This window comes from Lithobates pipiens, unplaced genomic scaffold, assembly GCF_037356315.1.
Source record: "Lithobates pipiens isolate NorthernLeopardFrog02 unplaced genomic scaffold, aLitPip1_a1.2 Scaffold_23, whole genome shotgun sequence".
NCBI lineage: Eukaryota > Metazoa > Chordata > Amphibia > Anura > Ranidae > Lithobates > Lithobates pipiens.
Genome location: NW_027507785.1, coordinates 312,385,848 through 312,409,889, shown reverse-complemented (window position 1 = coordinate 312,409,889; position 24,042 = coordinate 312,385,848). Strand labels below are relative to the sequence as shown.

The following is a 24,042-nucleotide window of genomic DNA, read 5'->3' as shown; positions in this document are numbered from 1 at the left end:
CAACTACCAAGGAGAACCCATTAGGTCCCTTCTACTGGCATGCTACCCATAACCCTCACCAACTGGCACAATGCACCCATTGAATTTCCTTTACTGGTCCGACACTCATATGCTTCACATACTAGCTAGGCGCCCCATTGGGTCCCCTCTAATAAGTTGACATTGATATCCTTCACAAACTAGCAGAGTGCATGAACGGGGGTCTCCGGTACTGGCCTGACACCCATATGCCTCATCAACCATCAAGGGCCCTCACAGCCATTGGGCCCCTGTACTGTCCCTCACTCACCCATTGGGGCCCCTACTGTCCTGGCCCTCACTCGCTCTTAGAGGCCCCTGTACTGTCCTGGCTCTCACACCCATAGGGGCCCCTGTACTGTCCTGGCTCTCACATCTTTGCACACATTGGGGCCCCTGTACTGTCCTTCACATTCATTGGGGCCCTGTACTGTCCTTCACATTCATTGGGCCCCCTGTACTGTCCTTCACACCCATTGGGGCCCCTGTACTGTCTTCACATTCATTGGGGTCCCTGTACTGTCCTTCACATTCATTGGGGCCCCTGTACTGTCCTTCACACCCATTGGGGCCCCTGTACTGTCCTTCACACCCACTGGGGCCCCTATAACGTCCTGGCCCCTGATATTTCCACCCATTGGGAGTCCCTGTCCTCGCACCCTACTGTCCTGGCCCTCACTCGCTCTTAGAGGCCCCTGTACTGTCCTGGCTCTCACACCCATAGGGGCCCCTGTACTGTCCTGGCTCTCACATCTTTGCACACATTGGGGCCCCTGTACTGTCCTTCACATTCATTGGGGCCCTGTACTGTCCTTCACATTCATTGGGCCCCCTGTACTGTCCTTCACACCCATTGGGGCCCCTGTACTGTCTTCACATTCATTGGGGTCCCTGTACTGTCCTTCACATTCATTGGGGCCCCTGTACTGTCCTTCACACCCACTGGGGCCCCTATAACGTCCTGGCCCCTGATATTTCCACCCATTGGGAGTCCCTGTCCTCGCACCCTCTGGGAGGGTCTCTGGTGATGTACGGACCGAGCTCGGCGGTGTGAGGGGAGCGCATCACGTGACCGCGGGCCCGGTGTGAGTGTCCGAGTCTGTCAGCGGGAGCGCGCGCGGCTGTGTGTATTGTGTGAGGGGAGCGCGGCACGTGACCCCGGAGGAGGGCGGGGATTGGCCGGCTCCTGGCAGCGGTGTGATCTCCGTCTTGTCTCAGCATCCTCCGGGCGGATAGCGGGCCCCTAGATACAGAGCACCCCCGGGGCCCCAACCCACCGCCACCACTACCATCACCATCCTCCTCAGTGCGGAGCTCGGCTGCCCTCCCCTCTCCGGCCTCCTGAGGAGATTGAGGAATGAGAGTGTGCCACCATGATGGAAGGTAAGGTGTCTTCTCATCCCTGCACCCAGCCTACCGCACCCACCCACCCACCTACCTACCTACCTACCTACCTACCGCACCCTCCACAATCAGGGCAACCCTGCCCCCACCCACAGGGGCCCATCCATCCCTAAATAAAATAAGCCAACCCCTCCCCCACAATCTTAGTGGGGCCCCCAGACTGTCTATTATAGAGCCCATCAATCTCCAAATATAAAAAGGTTCCCCCTCCCCCCACATCCCTAGAGGGGCCCCAACATTCCATATACAGGGGTCCCTGCTGTATAGTAACAGGTGACAGTATGACCCCCCCACCATAGGAAGGTGTCAGCCCTAGTCCTACAGAACCCCCCCCCCCAACTGCCCTATAGTCCTACAGAACCCCCCCCCCCCCCAACTGCCCTATAGTCCTACAGAACCCCCCCCCCCCCAACTGCCCTATAGTCCTACAGAACCCCCCCCCAACTGTCCTATAGTCCTACAGAACCCCCCCCAACTGTCCTATAGTCCTACAGAACCCCCCCCCAACTGTCCTATAGTCCTACAGAACCCCCCCCCCCCCAACTGCCTTATAGTCCTACAGAACCCCCCCCCCCCAACTGTCCTATTGTCCTACAGAACCCCCCCAACTGCCTTATAGTCCTACAGAACCCCCCCCCCCAACTGTCCTATAGTCCTACAGAACCCCCCCCCCAACTGTCCTATAGTCCTACAGAACCCCCCCAACTGTCCTATAGTCCTACAGAACCCCCCCCCCCAACTGTCCTATAGTCCTACAGAACCCCCCCCCCAACTGTCCTATAGTCCTACAGAACCCCCTCCCCCAACTGCCCTATAGTCCTACAGAACCCCCCTCCCCCAACTGCCCTATAGTCCTACAGAACCCCCCTCCCCCAACTGCCCTATAGTCCTACAGAACCCCCCTCCCCCAACTGCCCTATAGTCCTACAGAACCCCCCTCCCCCAACTGCCCTATAGTCCTACAGAACCCCCCTCCCCCAACTGCCCTATAGTCCTACAGAACCCCCCTCCCCCAACTGCCCTATAGTCCTACAGAACCCCCCTCCCCCAACTGCCCTATAGTCCTACAGAACCCCCCTCCCCCAACTGCCCTATAGTCCTACAGGAACCCCCCTCCCCCAACTGTCCTATAGTCCTACAGAACCCCCCTCCCCCAACTGTCCTATAGTCCTACAGAACCCCCCTCCCCCAACTGTCCTATAGTCCTACAGAACCCCCCTCCCCCAACTGTCCTATAGTCCTACAGAACCCAACCCCAACTGTCCTATAGTCCTACAGAACCCCCCCCCCCCACTGTCCTATAGTCCTACAGAACCCCCCCCCCAACTGCCCTATAGTCCTACAGAACTGCCCTATAGTTCTACAGAACCCCCCTCCCCCAACTGCCCTATAGTCCTACAGAACCCCCCCCCCCCCAACTGCCCTATAGTCCTACAGAACCCCCCCAACTGCCCTATAGTCCTACAGAACCCCCCCAACTGCCCTATAGTCCTACAGAACCCCCCCAACTGCCCTATAGTCCTACAGAACCCCCCCAACTGCCCTATAGTCCTACAGAACCCCCCCAACTGCCCTATAGTCCTACAGAACCCCCCCCAACTGCCCTATAGTCCTAGAGAACCCCCCCCCCCCAACTGCCCTATAGTCCTACAGAACCCCCCTCCCCCCCAACTGCCCTATAGTCCTACAGAACCCCCCTCCCCCCAACTGCCCTATAGTCCTACAGAACCCCCCTCCCCCCCAGCTGCCCTATAGTCCTACAGAACCCCCCCCCCCCCCAGCTGCCCTATAGTCCTACAGAACCCCCCCCCCCCCCCAGCTGCCCTATAGTCCTACAGAACCCCCCCCCAACTGCCCTATAGTCCTACAGAACCCCCCCCCCCCCAGCTGCCCTATAGTCCTACAGAACCCCCCCCCCAACTGCCCTATAGTCCTACAGAACCCCCCCCCCCAACTGCCCTATAGTCCTACAGAACCCCCCCCAACTGCCCTATAGTCCTACAGAAATCCCCCCCAACTGTCCTATAGTCCTACAGAACCCCCCCCCCCAACTGTCCTATAGTCCTACAGAACCCCCCCCCCCCCCCAACTGCCCTATAGTCCTACAGAATCCCCCCCAGCTGCCCTATTGTCCTACAGAATCCTCCCCCCAACTGCCCTATAGTCCTACAGACCCCCCCCAACTGCCCTATAGTCCTACAGACCCCCCCTCCCAACTGCCCTATAGTCCTAGAGAACCCCCCCCAACTGCCCTATAGTCCTAGAGAACCCCCCCCAACTGCCCTATAGTCCTAGAGAACCCCCCCCAACTGCCCTATATTCCTAGAGAACCCCCCCAACTGCCCTATGTTCCTAGAGAACCCCCCCCAACTGCCCTATGTTCCTAGAGAACCCCCCCAACTGCCCTATGTTCCTAGAGAACCCCCCCGGCTTTCCTATAGTCCAAGAGAACTACCCCCTGACTTCCCTATAGTCCTAGAGAACTACCCCCCCCCTGACTTCCCTATAGTCCTAGAGAACTACCCCCCTGACTTCCCTATAGTCCTAGAGAACTACCCCCCCTGACTTCCCTATTGTCCTAGAGAACTACCCCCCCTGACTTCCCTATAGTCCTAGAGAACTACCCCCCCCCCCCTGACTTCCCTATAGTCCTAGAGAACTACCCCCCCCTGACTTCCCTATAGTCCTAGAGAACTACCCCCCCCCTGACTTCCCTATAGTCCTAGAGAACTACCCCCCCTGACTTCCCTATAGTCCTAGAGAACTACCCCCCCTGACTTCCCTATAGTCCTAGAGAACTACCCCCCCTGACTTCCCTATAGTCCTAGAGAACTACCCCCCCTGACTTCCCTATAGTCCTAGAGAACTACCCCCCCTGACTTCCCTATAGTCCTAGAGAACTACCCCCCCTGACTTCCCTATAGTCCTAGAGAACTACCCCCCCCCCCCCCGACTTCCCTATAGTCCTAGAGAACTACCCCCCCCCCCCCTGACTTCCCTATAGTCCTAGAGAACTACCCCCCCTGACTTCCCTATAGTCCTAGAGAACTACCCCCCCCTGACTTCCCTATAGTCCTAGAGAACTCCCCCCCCCTGACTTCCCTATAGTCCTAGAGAACTACCCCCCCCTGACTTCCCTATAGTCCTAGAGAACTACCCCCCCTGACTTCCCTATAGTCCTAGAGAACTACCCCCCCCTGACTTCCCTATAGTCCTAGAGAACTACCCCCCCCTGACTTCCCTATAGTCCTAGAGAACTACCCCCCCCTGACTTCCCTATAGTCCTAGAGAACTACCCCCCCCTGACTTCCCTATAGTCCTAGAGAACTACCCCCCCTGACTTCCCTATAGTCCTAGAGAACTACCCCCCCTGACTTCCCTATAGTCCTAGAGAACTACCCCCCCTGACTTCCCTATAGTCCTAGAGAACACCCCCCCCCCCCCACTGCCCTAAAGGCCTAGAGAACTACCTCCCCTATAGTCCTAGAGAACTACCCCCCACTGCCCTATAGTCCTAGAGAACCCCCCCCCTCCACTGCTCTGTAGTCCTAGATAACTCTCCCCCTCCACTGCTCTATAGTCCTAGAGAACCCCCCCCCCCCCCCCGACTGCCCTAAAGGCCTAGAGAACCCCCCCCCTGACTGCCCTATAGTCCTAGAGAACTAACCCCCCCCGATAGTCCTAGAGAACCCCCCTCCGACTGCCTTAAAGGCGTAGAGAACCCCCCTCCGACTGCCCTATAGTCCTAGAGAACCCCCCCCCCCCCCCCCCGACTGCCTTAAAGGCCTAGAGAACCCCCCCTGACTGCCCTATAGTCCTAGAGAACTAACCCCCCCCCCCGATAGTCCTAGAGAACCCCCCTCCGACTGCCTTAAAGGCGTAGAGAACCCCCCTCCACTGCCCTATAGTCCTAGAGAACTACCCCTCCACTGCCCTAAATACCTAGAGACCCCCCCCCCCCCCCAACTGCCCTATAGTTCTAGAGAACCCCCTGCACTTCCCTCTAGTCCTAGAGAACTACCCCCCGACTGCCCTATAGTCATAGAGAGCTACCCCTCCACCTGCCCTATAGTCCTAGAGAACCCCTTGACTGCCCTATAGTCCTAGAGAACTACCCTCCCCCCGACTGCCCTATAGTCCTAGAGAACCCCCCCCTCCCCCAACTGCCTTATAGCCCTAGAGAACCCCCCCCCCCTCCCCAACTGCCTTATAGTCCTAGAGAAGCCCTCCTGACTGCCCTATAGTCCTAGAGGGGCCCTGACTAATGGCGTTCTCCTTTATATACTAGGAGTGCAGAATTGTAATATGACCCACTCTTCTAATGCAAATACATTATCCCCCTTCCCTGTCCCCCAAATTCTAGAGGACCCCCAGCCTGAGTATAATATGACCCATCCATCCTCAAAGGTGTCAGCCCACCCCCCTAGTCCCAAGCCTAATGAAGGTCAATGACAAGGTGTCAGCCCTGCCCCATAGTCCTAGGGAAGACCAGCACTTTATATACAGAGAGATCCTGGATGTGCAGTATTGTAATCCCTGACATTATGACCCAACTTCCTCCACATAGGAAGGTGTCAGCCCGGCCCCCCATAGTCCTAGAAGACCCCCAACCTGAAAGGGGTCTGCCGATATTCAAGGGGGTCCTAGGAGTGCAAAATTGTAATATATGACCCATGCTGCTATTACAAGGATATCCCCCCATCCCTAAAATCCAAGGGCCAACCAGTCTGTTTATAGTAGGACCCATCCAGTTCCAAATAGGTTAGCTATAACCTATAGCTAAAGCTATATATAAATATAATAACCCCTTTCCAGGTCCCAGTAGTACTTATAGGGTGTGCAAAATTGTAATACCGGACCATAAGACTGTCTCTTTGCACATGCATCCATAGTCCTAGAGGACCCCCAGCATAACGACCCCCCCCCCCATTTTGTAGAAGGGTCCATGCATGACAATATGATTTACCCTTCCATGTCTGTCCCTAAAATCATAGGGGGCACCCAGTCTGATCATAATATGGCCCATCCATCTCCAAATTGCTCACAATGCCCCCCACAGTGCTAGAGGGCCCACAGGCTAATGGGGGTCTCCTTATAAATACATGGGGTCCTGTGAGTTCATAATTGTAATATATGATCATAAGACCAGCTATCTCAAATTTTTTAGCACCGCCCTATAATCCTAGAGGGCACCTGGCCTAATGTTTTTATATATATATATAATGGATCCTAGGAGTGCAAAATTGTAATATGAAATGCCCCATCCTTCATACTGAGATATTAATTAACCCCCTTGCTTGTCCCCACAGGCCTAGGGGCTCCCAGTCTGATCATAGAGGGCCCTGAGTGTGCCAGTACAACATTGTAATACATAAAAACATGATCTGTTCTGGAAGGAAAGTGTTATCCTTGCCCCCCATAGTCCTAGAAGGCAGCCAGCCTAATGGAGATATATATATATATATATATATATATATATATATATATATATATATATATATAGGGAGTCCTATGAGTGCAAAATTGTACTGCATGACAATATGACCCATCCCTCCTGTAATGCTGAGATATTAACCCCAACCCCGTTCATAGTCCAAGAGGACACCCCTCCTGTGGTCTCCATTATCTTAGTGGGCATTCAGGCCAATGAAGGTCTCCCTATATTTATAGGGGGTCCTGGGTGTGCATGATTGTAATACCCGGCAAGACCATTCTTCTCCAAATTGCAAGGCGTGAGCCCATACCTATAGTACTAGAGGATACCCAGCCTAATGGTGATGTCCTGACATGATTTATCCTTTTTTCTAACTCTGAAATATGACCCCCATCCATGTGCCCATAGTCCTCAAGAGCTCCCAACCTGATGAAGGTCCCCTTAGATATAGGGGGTGCTGGGACTGGAGTGCAGAATTTCAATATGTGACAATAAAAGACCCATCCTAATACAGCCTTTCTCAACCTTTTCAACAGAGTAAGGTCCTTTCACACGGGGCGGATCAGTTCTGATCCGCCCCGTGGATGTCCGTTTGCTCAGCGGGGATCACTCCGCCGATCCCCGCTGAGCAGGGAGATGACAGGTCTGTCTCCGCACACTGTGCAGGGACGGACCTGTCACAGCGCCGCTCTCCCTTATGGGAGATCGGATGACGACGGACCGCAGTGCCCGTCGTCATCCGATCCGATCCGCAGACGGATGGAAAAATAGCTTTTTCCTCCGTCACACTTTTCGGATCGGAGCGGGTCGGATGTCAGCGGACATGTCACCGCTGACATCCGACGCTCCATAGAGCTCTATGGAGCACCCGTTCAGGTCCGCCTGAAAAACTGACAGGCGGGCCTGAACGGGACGTTAGTGTGAAAGGGGCCTAAAACCCTTGAAATAACTTAAAGATAGCCAAAAAGATCAATGGTGTCAGTGAGAACTTCTTTAAGAGACAGAAATTGCTTAAGGAACCCCTAGCAGCGTCCTGGGGGGGGGGGGGGGCCCTCGAGGAATCCCTAGCAGCGTCCTGGGGGGGGGGGGGCCCTCGAGGAATCCCTAGCAGCGTCCTGGGGGGGGGCCCTCGAGGAACCCCTAGCAGCGTCCTGGGGGGGGGCCCTCGAGGAACCCCTAGCAGCGTCCTGGGGGGCGGCCCTCGAGAAACCCCTAGCAGCGTCCTGGGGGGGGGGGGGGCGCCCTCGAGGAACCCCTAGCAGCGTCCTGGGGGGGGGGGGCCCTCGAGGAACCCCTAGCAGCGTCCTGGGGGGGGGCCTCGAGGAGCACCTAGCAGCGTCCTGGGGGGGGGGGGGCCCTGGAGGAACCCCTAGCAGCGTCCTGGGGGGGGCCTCAAGGAACCCCTAGTTACCTCTGGAGGAACCCTAGTAATACTAAAATGTTAACCTCCATCCAAGTCGGCCCTTTTTGGTAGACGGGGAATCGCCCTCTTATGTGTGGGGGGACTTCCAGATGTCCGAATACAACATTCTAGGATATAACCAGTCCTAATGATGACCCCCATGCAGGTCAGCCAGTCTCTGTCAAAGGGAAGACCCCCTCATTTCTGCTGCTCTTACAACACATCACAACATTATGAGAACTCCCCCAAACCCCCCCCCCCAAACCTTCCAAAAGTTGCCGCTAAGTATGCAAAATATTAGAACTGACCCAACCTCCTAGAAGACTATGCAGTGCTGTGCTGCATTATAACCCCCATTGTAGTGATCACCCCTGACCAGTTCGGCCAAGTTTCCTAGTCCATCATCATATCACCTATAGGTCTCCTTTCAAGGATGTGCAAAAGCAAAATTGTTGCATGTATGACATTGTGTCCTCATTATCAGGTCTCTGTAACCCCCATCGAGTGCACAGTATGGTCCCCTGTTCAAATATATCTAAAGGACATCTACAGCCATACAGGTCTCTGTACCATAGGTATGCTATTTGTTTGCATTCAGAGCAGTGATGGGTGACAGTATGTACCGTTGGGTTGGTGATCTAGGGTTCTCTGGTTGTGCGAGATTGCAGTGTAATCCCCCCCCCACCCCCTCCTCCCCCATTGCCTGTTCATCATCCTCACCCTGTGTAACCACAAACCCATTTTGCGCTACCGCTTTAATGTTTAACATTGCAATGCTGCAGAATGTCACGATCGTCTTGTGCATCAATGACATGGGGAGTTAAAGGGGCTGTGTGTGTGTGTGTGTGTGTGTGTGTGTGTGTGTGTGTGTGTGTGTGTGTGTTATTTCTTGAATGACCTCCCCTACTTCCAGAGGTCTGCTCTCCGAGATAAAAAAAAAAACCCCAAAACTCTGGGCATTGATTGCAGCGGATTATTTCTTGTGATCATACACAAGCGTACCCTTAGGAGGTTAGCGGAAAAGTCTGTGCCGTTAACCCGTTGTGTTCTGGAGCAGATCTCAATGTCACGCTCGGTGTGCTCCCCCCCCCCCTCGGCCGTAGAGACCTCCTCCTATCAGTTGACACCGATGCATCTGCATTTTATTATTTTTGTTTACTCCTCTGTTTTGTTTAGCTGTAATGATACTGTTGGTGTCTCATTTTGTAACCGGTCTTTGCTGTTTTGAGGCCTAGTGCTGAATTAACAAGGAGCATTAGACACCCCCCCCCCCCCCCCCCCCCCCTGCTCATGCCGGTTCTCCATCCCTGCCATTCAGCCGCAGCTTCATTCACTTTTCCTTATGTGGACTGGAATACGGTTTTGTGTTGGCAAGACTTGCAGTGAATGAATCATACGTGTCAGCTTGATTACCCTATGCTTGCTATCGGCATGTGTGCATATGTGTCTGGAACACGGGCTGGGTCCTTCGCTGACGTTTGATGCAAGCACTGACTTATGGTTGTCGGGCACCTACCTACCTAAAGGATAGTGTTTCCTTTTGCTCCTTGTGAGCATTCAGAAATCTATTTACTCAATGAGCAGGCATATCGGCACGTACTATGAGTGTGAAGGATCGTGCGTAGAAAGAAACAGTTTCTTGTAGCTCAACGCCGAGCAAATGATATAAAATAAACCCAGGCCAGTTATGTATTTGGAAAATAATTTAAAGCCGAACGTAAAAACGTTTGTGACACGACTCATGACACCAATCGTAGCTTATTTGTTCGCGTGAGAGGCGGCTAAATTCCGTGGGTTGTACGCTCCTTGATTTAGAAGTGGATAGTAACAATATAAATCTATACAACTATAAAGGTGAAATCCAAGACGATACTCCAAGTAATGCAGTTGTGTAATAAAGTAAAGTGTATGTCAACTCTATGAAAAAAGTTGTTTAACCGTTTCAGCCCCAGAAGATTTTACCCCCTTCCTGACCAGGGCCCTTTTTTTGCAATTCGGCACTGCGTGGCTTTAACTGACAATTGCGCGGCCCATGCGATATTACACCAAAACAACATTGATGCCCTTTTTTATTTTTATTTTTTTTTCCCCACAAATAGAACTTTCTTTTGGTGCTATTTGATCACCTCTGCGGTTTTTATTTTTTGCGCTATAAACATTGCTATAATATCCCCCCAAAATATATAAAAAAACAAAATGTTTCCTCCCAGTTTAGGCTGATTATGTATTCTTCTACATATTTTTGTTTAAAAAAAAAAAAAATTAGCAATAAGCGTATATTGATTGGGTTGAGCAAAAGTTATAGCGTCTACAAAATAGGGGATAGATTTATAGCATTTTTATAATTTTTTTTTTTTATTAGTAATGGTGGCAACCTGCGATTTTTATCAGGACTGTGACATTATGGCGGACACATCAGACACTTTTGACGTTATTTTGGGACCATTGTCATTTATACAGCAATCTGTGCTATAAATAGCCCCTGATTACTGTGTAAATTGCACTGGCAGGGAATAGGGTTAAACACTAGGGGCGATCAAGGGGTTAAATGTGTCCTAAGGAGTGATTCTAACTGTGGGGGTGATGGGCTACCACTGACATGACAGCGATCACTGCCTCCGATGACATGGAGCAGTAAATCTCTGTCATGTCATGGCAGAATGGGGAAATGCCTTCTTTACATAGACATCTCCCCATTCTGCGGCTCCGTGACATGATCGTGGGACACCAGCAGACATTGAGACTGCGGGACCCGCAGTTACGCTGTATGCAGTGTGCGCGCACCCTCTATCCCTGCCAATTAAAGGGGACGTACAGGTACGCCCATTTGCCCACCGCTGCCATTGTGACCGACGTATATAGGCGTGCAGTGGTCGGCAAGTGGTTAATAATTGCCTAAGGCTGGGTTCACATATGCGGCTGCGGCTTTTGCAGATCGGTGTCTCGTGCCTTTCTGTTCACCAGTTCAGGTGCGATTCAGGTGCAAACTTTTCCCTGAATTGGCACCTAGACCGCACACAAAAATGCACAGGATCCCACTTGCTTACTGGGCACTTAAACCCCCCTCAGTCCCAGACCAATTTTCAGCTTTCAGCGCTGATGCACTTTGAATGACAATTGCGCGGGCATACAACACTGTACCCAAATGAAATTTTTATCATTTTTTTCCCACAAATAGAGCTTTCTTTTGGTGGTATTTAGTTACAGCTCGGAGTTTTATTTTTTGCTAAACAAACAAAAAAAGATGCAAAAAAAAAAAAAATCATGTTTTAATAGTTTGTTATAAAATTTTGCAAACGGGTCATTTTTCTCCTTCATTGAAGTGCGCTGATTAGGCGGCACTGATGGGCTGCATTGGTGGGCACTGATGGGCTGCATTGGTGGGCACTGATGGGCTGCATTGGTGGGCACTGATGGGCTGCATTGGTGGGCACTGATGGGCTGCATTGGTGGGCACTGATGGGCTGCACTGGTGGGCACTGATGGGCTGCACTGGTGGGCACTGATAGGCATAGTTAAGGCGGCACTAATAGGCACAGATAAGGCGGCACCGATGGGCACAGATAAGGCGGCACTGATGGGCAAAGATGGGCACAGATAAGATGGCATGGATGGGTGGCACGGATAAGTGGCACGGATGGGTGGCACGGATGGGCACTGATAGGTACCACTGATAGATGGGACTGATGGGCACTGATAGGTGGCACTGATAGGTGGCACTGATAGGTGGCTCTGCTGGGCACTGATGGGCGGCACTGCTGGGCACTGATGGGCGGCACTGGGTCGCAGCACCTTTGAGGCAGATTGTGGGTGGCACTGTTGGTGGCACTGCTGGATGGCACTGTGGGTGGCACTGTAGGTGGCACTGTGGGCACTATGGGCACTGATGGGGGGCACTTACTTTTATTCAGGATGGCACGGCGGTGGGCAGGTGGGCACTGGCAGGGGGCAGGTGGTCAGCTGTATTGCTGGCCGTGATCGGGACTGATGTCCCGATCACGGCCGCGAGGAGGAATAATAGCCGATTACCGGCTCCGTTCTATCACATGATCAGCTGTCATTGGCTGACAGCTGATCACGGGATAAGGGGTCGGGATCGACCCCTTGCACGGATCGGTGATCAGGCGAGTCTCACGGACTCGCCGATCACAGAGCGCGCCGCGCGCGCCCCTCAGGGGGCGCGCAGGCCGCTCGTATCCGGGACGACGTCAATAGACGTAGTCCCGGAAATGTAGGTCCACGCTGATGCCGTCATTTGGCAATAGCGCGGATCTGTAGTGGTTAAAAAATGCATCACAGCCACCCCCGCATATGTATGAACCGGCTCCAAAATACAGTGTGACATAAAATATTGCAGCAATTGCCAATTTTATTCCCTAGGGTCTCTGCAAAAAAAATAAAATAATATATATATATTTTTTTTTTTTTATTACACACACACACACATATATATATATAATTGGGGGTTCCAAGTAATTTTCTAGCAAAAAATATTGATTTTTAACTTACAAAAATACATTAAAATTTAGCAAAAAATCTGAAAAAAAAATGTTTTTTATTTTTTTTTAATTTGCCAGAAATGCCTGTTGCTAGGCATATCGCCCTAATCTGCCTCTTCCTCCGCGGTGATGTTCAGTCTTCTCTCCTCCGTGTGGCCTCTTCTGGGGAATGGGGCGCTGTGTGTTCTGGGACCTGTGTGTCCCAGAACATAGCGCACCCCATTCACAAAGCGCTGCGCGACTCGCGCATGCACAGTAGGAAATGGGCAGGGAAGCCGCAAGGCTCCACTGCCTGTTTCCCTTAGTTGAAATGATGGGGCCTGGACCCGAGAGCCAAGGAACGGGTCAGCTACGGGTGGCCGACATCGCGGGCGCCCTGGACAGGTAAGTGTGCTTATAAAAAGTCAGCAGCTACAGTGTTTGCAGCTGCTGACTTTTAAAAAATTTTTTTTTAAAGCTGGCCCTCCCCTTTTAAGTGGTTAAACTTCCTGCATTTACACAAACTTGGCAGACTGCCTGGATTTTTTTCTTTACAAACAGAATTGTATCCCTTTGATCTAAGAAGGAAGAGTTTGTTACAATGTTTCATATTAAAAATGTGGTGGACTGCACAGATGTTTTCTTTTGACAACTGAGTGAGCAGAGAAGTCTCTCCACTTGTTATATGAAAGAATCAGCAAACTCTGCAATAGAGATCATCAGAGGGGTTGAATCGAGATCACGATTTTTTAAAAATTAATTGCGCAGCTCTAATGGAAGTTTACTCCTACTTTAAGATAGTTTCCTATGGGACATATTCATATCTGTTTTTTTTTTTTTTTTTTTCATCTACTGTGTGTTTGAAAAGTGTCAGGCACCTTCTTAAACGGGAAAACAGTGAATTTTTGGTTCAATAGACTTCAATGGAGGCCCTGCAGAAAAGGATGTAGTATGTTTTTTTTATGCATTTTTTTTTTTACATGTTTTTGACGGGTTTTTGTAATTTTAATCTGCTCAACAACAAATTGGCCCAAAAAAAAAAGCACCAAAATACGTCAAACGCCTGTGCAAAAACCGATCAAAAGCAAAACTGCATAGGTGTGCAACAGATTTTAGTGATGTTCTACGCATTCATAAAATATAGTGACCCTTCAGAAAACAATCCCTTCCTTTTTTTTTTTTTTTTGTTTGTTACTGAACTGATGCAATCAGGTGCATCCGTAGAGATGAACTCAGCGCGTTGAGATGTATTTCCCGACTCGCTTGGCCACGCCCCCAGGAAGTTCTCACCTGTAATCAGGCCCATGCATTTCCAGCCCCGCACCTGCATTTGTACATGCCCCTTGTATATGTGTGGATTGCCTTGGCCGCAAATTTTTGGCCCGTAACAGGTGATGGCTTCCTGGAGGGCGTGGCCACATGAGTTCTGAAGTGCATTTCAACACACTGGCCTCATCTCTACTGATCGCATTGAGTACAGTAGCGGATCTCTAACGTGGTCAGTTTGCGTCTCTTCTCATGACTTGGGAGTCGCAGGATGCTGTGCCACACCCCCGTCCAGCGTGCCACACCCCCGTCCAGCGTGCCACACCCCCGTCCAGCGTGCCACACCCCCGTCCAGCGTGCCACACCCCCATCCAGCCCTCCACAATTTATTTGACATTGGCAGGATCTGAGTTGTCTTCAGCTGCTGAGGGTTTTCTACTGAGCCCCTTTGTATGTTTGATGTCGGTAAAAGCTGCCAAGTGTCTTCTGCTGGCTCCACCCCGAGTCCTCTGAGCTGAGGGAGGGGAAGGGTACGGCATTATGAAAGAGGGGTTAAATATTAACCACTTCAGCCCCAGAAGGATTTAACCACTTCCTGACCAGGCCATTTTTTAAAAAAATGTTTGCGATACGGCACTGCATCGCTTTAACTGACAATTGCGCGGTCATGCGACGTTGTACCCAAACAAGATCGATGTCCTTTTTCCCCCACGAATAGAGCTTTCTTTTGGTGGTATTTGATCACCTCCTGCGGTTTTTCATTTTTTCCGCTATAAACAAAAAAGAGCGTCCATTTTGAAAAAAATATACATTTTTTACTTTCTGCTATAAAATGTAAAAAATAATTTATTCATCAGTTTAGGCTGATATGTATTCTGCTACATGTTTTTGGTAAAAAAAAACAAACAATCGCAATAAGCGTATATCGATTGGTTTGCGCAAACGTTATCACGCCTGCAAAATAGAGGATATTTTTATGGCCCTTTTTTTTCTTAAAGTTAAAAATTTTAGTAATGCCAGTGATTTTTTGCGGGACTGCGACATTGCGGCGGACAGATCGGACACCTAACTGCCGTTTTTGACACTTTTTTAATTTTTTTGTTTTTTGGGGGGGGGAACCAGTGACATTATTACCATAATACGTGTTAAAAATATGCAGTATTATTGTACTGACACTGGCAGAGAAGGGGTTAACGGGCGATCAAGGGATTAAATGTGTTCCCTGAAGGTGTTTTCTAACTGTATGGGGGACTGTGTGACTGGGAAAAGGTGCTTAGCAGAAAGACAGAATCTGTGTGATCTCCACTATCAGAATGCAGATCTGCCTTGTTTACACAGGCAGATCCCCGTTCTGTGAACGATTGCGGGTGGCTGCCGGTGTCTTGTCTAATAACGTCCTCCATCGGATAGTGTCTGCTGTGTACTGCGCATGCGCAGTACACAGCAACACAGATTCCGAAAATCCCCGAGGATGAACGGCGCCTGCGTCGTGAGTCCAGGTTCCATCCCCACTATCCAAGTGGACATAGAGTAGGAATAAAAAAGAGCCGAGCGCAGCGAGGCAGAGCCCGAAGCGTGGCGACCGAAGCTCGCCCGCGAGGGGCCCTTTAATACTCACAACCCTATGTCCGCTTGGATGGTGGGGCTACCACCTCCACTCACGGTGCAGGTGCCGTTCAGCTTCGGAAATTTTCCGAAGCTTCGTCTGCTCCGTACTATGCGCAGTATGGGGCGGACGCTATATGATGGCCGGACACTATACGGCAGAACACCGGACATCACCCGCTGATTACCCCCCCCCCCCCCCCCCCCCCCGCTGGCCAATGGGAGCATGTGCGCCTATAAAAGCGGATTCCCTAGCCAACGTACACCTATGGCAATTTGCGGGATGGTTCCACTTTTTTTTTTTTTTCCTTACAAGGTTTGCATTTACATACACTTTAATCGAAATTCAATAAAATATATCGAAACCTAAAAATTGAATTACAGCTTCTTGTCCTTAGATGTGGTGGCTGCATTCGTTTTCTATTTTCTGGCTTAGGCTATACTCACATGGCAGGCAGTTTGCTGCGTTCAGTGGTGGCCTTTCTCTCCTCCTTATTTTTTACTTGGTAATCCTGCGCAGGAACGCTTCCTGTCCTTGGGTGACAACGCTCCTTCCACTGTGTTTCTGGAAAGAGCCATGATTGTCACCCAGGCTGGAATTTAAATGTGTCTTCTACTTTACAGAATAGTTTACAGCAGTGAGCCCCTTGATAAAGTCATAAAGACAAAACGTTCGGGTCAGACCAGATGTGATGATATCAGCCCTCATCTCGGAACGTGGAACCCGGGGGGAGACGCCAACTTGTAGGCACAATGGCGGGGGATGAGAGTCGGACCGAGTGGAGATACTTGTGTTCTATGCCCCTGTTCATCGTGAATCCGACTTTGAAATTGTGCCGCAGGTCAGTGCCACTTGGCTGACGTCTGTGTGACTTCATGCACAGATGTCTATGCAAGTCACACCTGAAATCGCACCACAGTCGGGGTCACACTGATTTGAACAGTTCCATTGCTGACAGTAGGGTGCGCCTGTCCTGCCATTTGGACCTGTCAAATCGCATGACAAGTCGCACCGAGGCCAACGGGGCTTTATGAGCGAGATGTTTTTACTTTGTGGGAATAATTTATTTGGGTTAAATAAATGAGTGTTTGAAGGTAATACACTATCGGAGTCTTCTTTCGTTTGGATGTGGATTGCTTAGCGATTCCTTAAAGGGGACCACACCTGGAAAAGCCCACCAGGGGATAAAGATGACATCATATGAGCTTTATCTGCTGGCCATTTAGACCCCTTTCACACTGAGGGGCTTTTTAGGCGTTTTAGCCTAAAATAGCGCCTGTCAAGCGCCTCTCATGCCTCCCCAGTGTGAAAGCCTGAGTGATTTCACATTGGAGCGTTGCGCTTGCAGGACAGTAAAAAAAAGTCCTGTAAGTCGCATCTTTGGAGCGGAGTCTATCCCTCTATGCCTCTTCCTGTCCCGCCGCTCTGTCTGCTGGGACACACACGGGTCCCAGAGACAGCGCGCACCATTCCCATTGCGCTGTGTGGCTCGCTCATTTGCAGTAGGGAACAGGGAAGTGAAGCTGAAATGCTTCACTTCCTGATACCCTCAACCAAGAATGGCGCCGGCAGCAGCCGAGAGCCGAGCGATTGATGCTGCCGACATCGCTGGACTCCAGGAAAGGTAAGTGCCCATTTATTAAAAGTCAGCAGCTGCTGACTTTAAAAAAAAATAAAAATTTCGCCGGACTCCCTCTTTAACTGACAATTGCACAGTCGTGCAATGTTGTACCCAAACAAAACTGACGTCTCCCCCCCCCCCCCCCCACAAATAGAGCTTTCTTTTGGTGGTATTTGATCACCCCTGTGGTTTTTATTTTTTGCACTATAAACAAAAACAGACCAGCCTTTTGCTATAATAAATACCCCCCCCCCCCCCAAATAAATAAACTTTCTTCATCAGTTTAGGCCGATATTTATTCTACTACATATTTTTGATTAAAAAAAAAAACGCAATAAGTGTATATTGATTGGTTTGCGCAGAAGTATTTTTTACTAATAACGGTGATCGGCGATGTTTTTTTTTTTTTATTAGCAGGACTGCGACATTGCGGCTAATAGATCACATTGACACTTTTTTGGGTAACAGTGGCATTTATACAGCAATCGGTGCTATAAATAGCCCCTGATTACTGTATAAATGTCACTGGCAGGGAAGGGGTTAACACTAGGGGGGATCAACGGGTTACGTGTTCCCTAGGGAGGTATTTCTAACTGTGTGGGGAGGGGACTGGCTGGGAGTAGAGAGATCACTAGGAACAGCTGATCTCTCGCTCGCTCGCTCTCATTCTCTCGCTCTGTCTCGCCAGATCCCCATTCGGCCTCTCTGGAGAGATCGCAGGTGGCCAGCGGACTTTGCGGCAACACGCGCATCGGCGCCACAGTGCGAGCACGCGTCTCCGGCACTGTGCAGCACCCACTGTACCTTTTGCATGAACCGCTGTACCAGTACGGTGATTCACGCAATAGAGCCGCCCTGCTGCAGTATAACTGTGGTGGCTGGTGGGCAAGTGGTTAATATAAAAGATTAAAGAGGAAGTAAACCCTGATGGGTTTACTTCCTCTTTTTTTCCCTGCAAAGGTAAAGCATAATGGACTACTATGCATCGCATAGTAGCTCATTATGTGTCACTTACCTGACACAGGAGCCAGCGAAGTCGCCGCTGTCCCCTGTAGTCCGCCGCATCCATGTTGCTGGTGGCGTCTCGCAGCTCCGACGAATCACAGCGGCGCAGCCGCGATGACGTCACTCCCGCGCATGCGCACGGGAGTCGACAAATTAGGCAAATCCATTCTTGGATTTGCCGCATTTAGTGCGCCTGCGCGCCGCTGTCTACGGCGCATGCGCCGTAGACAGCGGTGCCCATTTTCGGGCAAATATCTCCTAAACCATATAGGTTTAGGAGATATTGCTTGGACCTACAGGTAAGCCTTAATCTAGGCTTACCTATAGGTCCAAGTTGTTTGGAAGGGTTTACTTCCTCTTTAATATCTTCCTTCCACCCTTCATATAGCTAAGTGTCTGACTCCTTGTTAAATGCCCATATATCCTACTTCTGGGTGTATTTATTATTATATATGCTATAAGTAGTATTATATATTACTTTCACTGTTTCACAGTATAAAACGAACCCCTTATAGTAGTAATTATCTTTTCTCTTTTTGTACTATAAAGGGCTAATTTTCGTTTTTTTAACCCCATGATGACAGGTGATACAAAAAAAGCATGCTGCTGCTACTGAACTTCTTAGGCCTGGTTCACACCAATGCGCTTCTTGATGTTTTTTTGCAGAAACGCACTACAGTTCATTTAACTTGGTTTCGAATGGGACACATTCATATCTATGCTTTTTTCAGACACTGCGTATTTGGAAAAGGTTTAAAGGGATTGTAAAGTGAATTATTACAATTTTTTTTTTTTAAATAACAAACATGTTATACTTACCTCCACTGTGCAGCTCGTTTTCCACAGAGTGGCCCCGAACCTGCTCTTCTGGGGGTCCCTCGGCGGCTGTCTCGGCTTCCTCCCGCAGGTGCTTCTCACGTTCATGCGAGCTCCCTCGCATGGTGAGAAGCATCTGCGGGCGCGCTCCCGTGATACAGCCGGCGGCTATAGCCGCTCGCTGTATCACACGGCCCCGCCCCCCGGCGCTCCGCGTCAGTGGATGTGATTGACAGCAGCGCGAGCCAATGGCTGCACTGCTTTCCATCCATCCACTCCAGCCAATCAGCGGCCAGGCTGAACGGTGGAAAGGACGTCGGGGGACGAGCACGGGACTTTCGAGGGGTGAGGTAAGTAAAACGGGGGGACTGGGGGCGCAGGCACTGCCAGATGTTTTTTCACCTTAATGCATAGAATGCATTAAGGTGAAAAAACTTTTACCTTTACAACCTTAACCACTTGCCGCCCGCCCTATAACAAATAGACGGTGGCAAAGTGGTTGCATAATCCTGACCGGACGTCATATGATGTGATCAGGATTATGAGCCGCTGCGCGCCCCCGGGGGCGCGCATCGCGGCGATCGTTGTTACGGGGTGTCAGTCTGACACCCGGCAACTACGATCTCGGTAAAGAGTCTCCGACGGAGACTCTTTACCACGTGATCAGCCGTGTCCAATCACGGCTGATCACAGTGTAAATAGGAAAAGCCGGTGGTCGGCTTTTCCTCACTCGTGTCTGTCAGACGCGAGTAGAGGAGAGCCGATCGGCTGCTCCTCTGACAGGGGGGGTCTGTGCTGATCGATTATCAGCACAGCCCCCCCGAGGATGCCCACACTGGACCACCAGGGACGCCACCAGACCACCAGGGATGCCCAGGACAAGGTATGCCACCCTAGACCACCAGGGATTCCAGTCAGTGCCACAATGGATGCCAATCAGTGCCCACAATGGGCATCACTGATTGGCATGCATTGATTGGCATCCATTAGTACAATATATTAGAATACAATGCCGCCTATCAGTTCCCATCTGTGCCGCCTATCAGTGCCTACCCATGCCCACCTGTGCCGCCTACCCATGTCCACCTGTGCCAACTAACCCATGCCCACCTGTGCCACCTATCCATGCCCATCCATGCCAATTTGTGCCACCTATCAGTGCCCATCCGTGCCGCCCATCAGTGCCACCCATCAGTGCCGCCTATCAGTGCCACATATCGGTGTCCATCAATGCCACCTCATCAGTGCCACTTCATTGGTGCCACCTCATCGGTGCCTATCAGTGCCGCCTTATCATTGCCCATCAGTGTAACCCCATCAGTGCCCATCAGTGAAGGAGAAAACTTACTTATTTGCAAAGTTTTGAAACTGAAACAAAAAAAAACATTTTTTTTTTTCAAAATTTTCGGTATTTTTTTATTTGTTTAGCAAAAAATAAAAACCGCAGAGGTGATCAAATACCACCAAAAGAAAGCTCTATTTGTGGGAAAAAAATGATAAAAATGTCATTTGGGTACAGTGTAGCATAACCGCGCAATTGTCATTCAAAGTGCAACATCACTGAAAGCTGAAAATTGGTCTGGGCAGGAAGGTGTTTAAGTGCCTGGTATTGAAGTGGTTAAGGGCTTTTTTTCCAGGGCAAAACTGGGCTTTTTAAATTCAATATACTTCAATAGACAAGGTGCAGAAAAGCATGTAGCGCGCTGTTGCTGCGATTCACGGTTTTTAATCTGCCCAACAACAAATTGGCCAAGAAAAAGCATAAAAGATGCAAAGCGCAAATCGCAGCAAAATCACATGTTCAAAAACGCACTGCAGAAACTGATTAAAAGCGAACTGCATAGGTGTGAACCGAGCCTTATTCTGGCCACACACGTATCGATTTTCGGACGAGAATATTCATTACGAAAGATCTTTGTACATTCGCTGAATGAAAGAATGTCCTTTTTGAAATTTTTCTCTTGCTTTTAACATTTTAGTTTTAAAATGAATGTCATTTCTAAACAAAAACTACATACAAATGTATTTGACCAAGACGTTTTCTATTCTGGTCCTTTCAATTTTCCCGTCACTGTGGTTGAAAACAAACGTGGATTTGACCCCACTAACAATTAGAAAATCGAACGAACATTCTTAAAATTATTATTATTATTTTTTTTTTTTAAGCAAGACATTGTTTTTGTATGGCCAGCATTAGTGACAGCAGGCGCACAGAGCTTTTATCCAGCCACCTGCCTATGACGAGAGAGTCTCATACATAATATATTTCACTACTGAAAATCAACAAAACTGTCTAATTTTTCTTTCTTTTACTTTCAAATTTTTTCCATCAAATCATTCTCTGCAGCTATTACCTTTTGTACCACCCCCTCCCTTTTAGAATGTAAGCTCTACGAGCCGGGCCCCTTCTGTATTGAACTGTACTGTAATTGTGTTGTCCCCCCCTCTACATTGTAAAGCTCTGTGTAAACTGTTGGTGCTAGATAAATCGTATATAATAATAATTTTATTTTTTCTTTAAATAAAAAATTTGATCCGAGTCTGATGATATTTACCAGGTTCAACCTCTAATAGTATATGCAGAATATATTTCCTCTAATAGAGTGTGTATGTGTGTGTGTGTGTGTGTGTGTGTATATATGTGTGTGTGTGTGTGTGTGTGTATATATATATATATATATATATATATATATATATATATATATATATATATATATATATATTCTGTCTGTTATTCTCAGAGTGGATTAGAGATTTTGCTCCCTAATCATATAGTTGGTCATTTAGGCTCGGTTCATACAGGGGTGACACGACTTCAGGACGACTTTGTGAGGCAACTTGGAGACGACTTGAACACGACTTTTAGACACGACCCCAGGCCAGGCGACTTTTGCCGTGGCCAATCAGAGAATGAGCTCTGAAGGGGGAACTCCACGCCAAATTTATTTAAAAAATTTGGCGTGGGTTCCCCCTCCGAGACCATACCAGGCCCCCGCCCGCAGACCCGACAACCAACAGCCAGGGTTCTCGGGAAGAGGCATTTGTCCTCATCAACATGGGGACAAGGTGCTTTGGGGTGGGGGTTCCGCACGCTCCCTCCCCTACGGCACCCCCCATGTTGAGGGCACGCGGCCTGGTACAGCTCAGGAGGGGGGGGCCGCCCGCTCGTCCCCACCCCCTTTCCTGGCCGGCCGGGTAGCGTGCTCGGATAAGGGTCTGGGATGGATCTGGGGGGGACCCCCACGCCGTTTTTTCGGCGTAGGGGGTTCCCCTTGGAATCCATACCAGACCTAAGGGCCTGGTATGCTCTCGGAGGCGGAACCCACGCCCAATTTTTTTAATAAATTTGGCGTGGAGTTCCCCCTTCAGAGCTAATAATTCTGTCAAAGTCGCCTCCGTATATACAGAGATCCGACTTGGAGGCGACCTCCATTGAAATCAAAGGGTACCAGACGCCTACAAGTCGGATTCAAGTAGTACAGGAACTTCTTTTGAAGTCGGAGCGACTTCAGTAGTGTGCATTAAGACGGCTCTCATTCACTTACATTGATTTTTAAATGTTGTCCGACCTGAGGCGACTAGGGGCGACCTGAAGTCGGATCGGAGTCGCCCCTGTGTAAACCGAGCCTTATATTTACCACTGCATATAGAGATATTTAAGAATAAATTGCCTTTTATTTGAAACTTTTCATAATGACTAAATTAAACACCACACTTTTCCTTAAGGTTATTTTCCGATTAATCAAAACAACAATTGGCCAACTAATCGATTATGAAAATAATCGTTAGTTGCAGCCCTATTGAAATCGCAGCACTACCTCATATTTATTATCTTGAACTGTGATTTTGATATAGGTGTGATTTATGAGACTAATTGCATTTTTTTTTATGCAGCATGAAACTTGAACAGCAGTTTACCAAACACCTATTTTCAAAAAAGGATATACTAAAGCAGTGGCAGCCGCTCCATACAGGGCGCAGGGGCACTGCCCCCCCCCCCCCAAGCTATGCACCGGCCCCTAATCTACATGCAGGGCGCCGGACACATGGATTCCAATGGAGGTTTTTTTATTTTTTGAAGCACATGATTAGAGCCAGAGGCTCTAATTGGCTTCAAAAAGGGTGGGCTTGGGGCGCAGAGCACTGTGCCCTGAGCCCACCCAGTTGTGTGATAATAGCAAATTAATGTGAGGGGGGATTGTGGTGGAGGCGTTATATGCAAGTGGGTTTGTTTGCCGCCCTCCCCCAAAATATTGAGCACCAGCTGCCACTGTACTAAAGTATATTTTAGTGCAAGCAAAAACATATTATACCTATTTTTTACACTTACATACTTACATACCGCAGTACATCCTATGACGTCCCGGGCTTTCAGTGGCGATTATCTGAATGATTGGTGCAGCTGCAGGCATCATTCAGATCTCATTTTTTTTTCAGCAGGCGAGTCCCTGCACCGTAAAAACAATTGTAGTGGCAGTACAGCCACTTGATTGTTTTAAGTGGCGACAAGAGGGGACACCCTCCCCCTTAATGACCAGACCATTTCTTGCAATATAGCACTGCGCCACTTTAACCACTTCAGCCCCGGACCAATTAACAGCCTAAGGACCAGAGGTCTTTTTTACAATTTCGCACTGCACTGCTTTAACTGGTAATTGCGCGGTCATGCAATGTTGTACCCAAACAAAATTTGCGTCCTTTTCTTCCCACAAATAGAGCTTTCTTTTGGTGGTATTTGATTGCCTCTGCGATTTTAATTTTTTGCGATATAAATGGAAAAAGACCGAAAATTTTGAGAAAAAAAAAGATATTTTCTACTTTTTGTTATAAGAAAAATCGAATAAACTCAATTTTAGTCATACATTTAGGGCAAAATGTATTCAGCCACATGTCTTCAGTAAAAAAAAAATGTCAATAAGCGTATATTTTTTGGTTTGCGCAAAAGTTATAGCGTCTACAAACTAGAGTACATTTTCTGTAATTTACACAGCT

At 49.3% G+C, this 24,042-nt stretch overlaps 1 protein-coding gene across 6 annotated transcripts in view; it reads left to right on the top strand.

The window, feature by feature from the left end:
• Positions 1-1,166: 1,166 nt before the first annotated feature.
• SGIP1 (SH3GL interacting endocytic adaptor 1) overlaps positions 1,167-24,042 on the top strand; it is a 250,209-nt gene continuing 227,333 nt past the window's right edge. For all 6 annotated transcript variants that reach the window (XM_077450532.1, XM_077450530.1, XM_077450528.1 and 3 more), the window contains exon 1: positions 1,167-1,401. In XM_077450532.1, the coding sequence (XP_077306658.1) occupies positions 1,392-1,401 (10 nt within the window). In that variant the 5' untranslated portion in view covers positions 1,167-1,391. The remainder of the gene's footprint in view (positions 1,402-24,042) is intronic.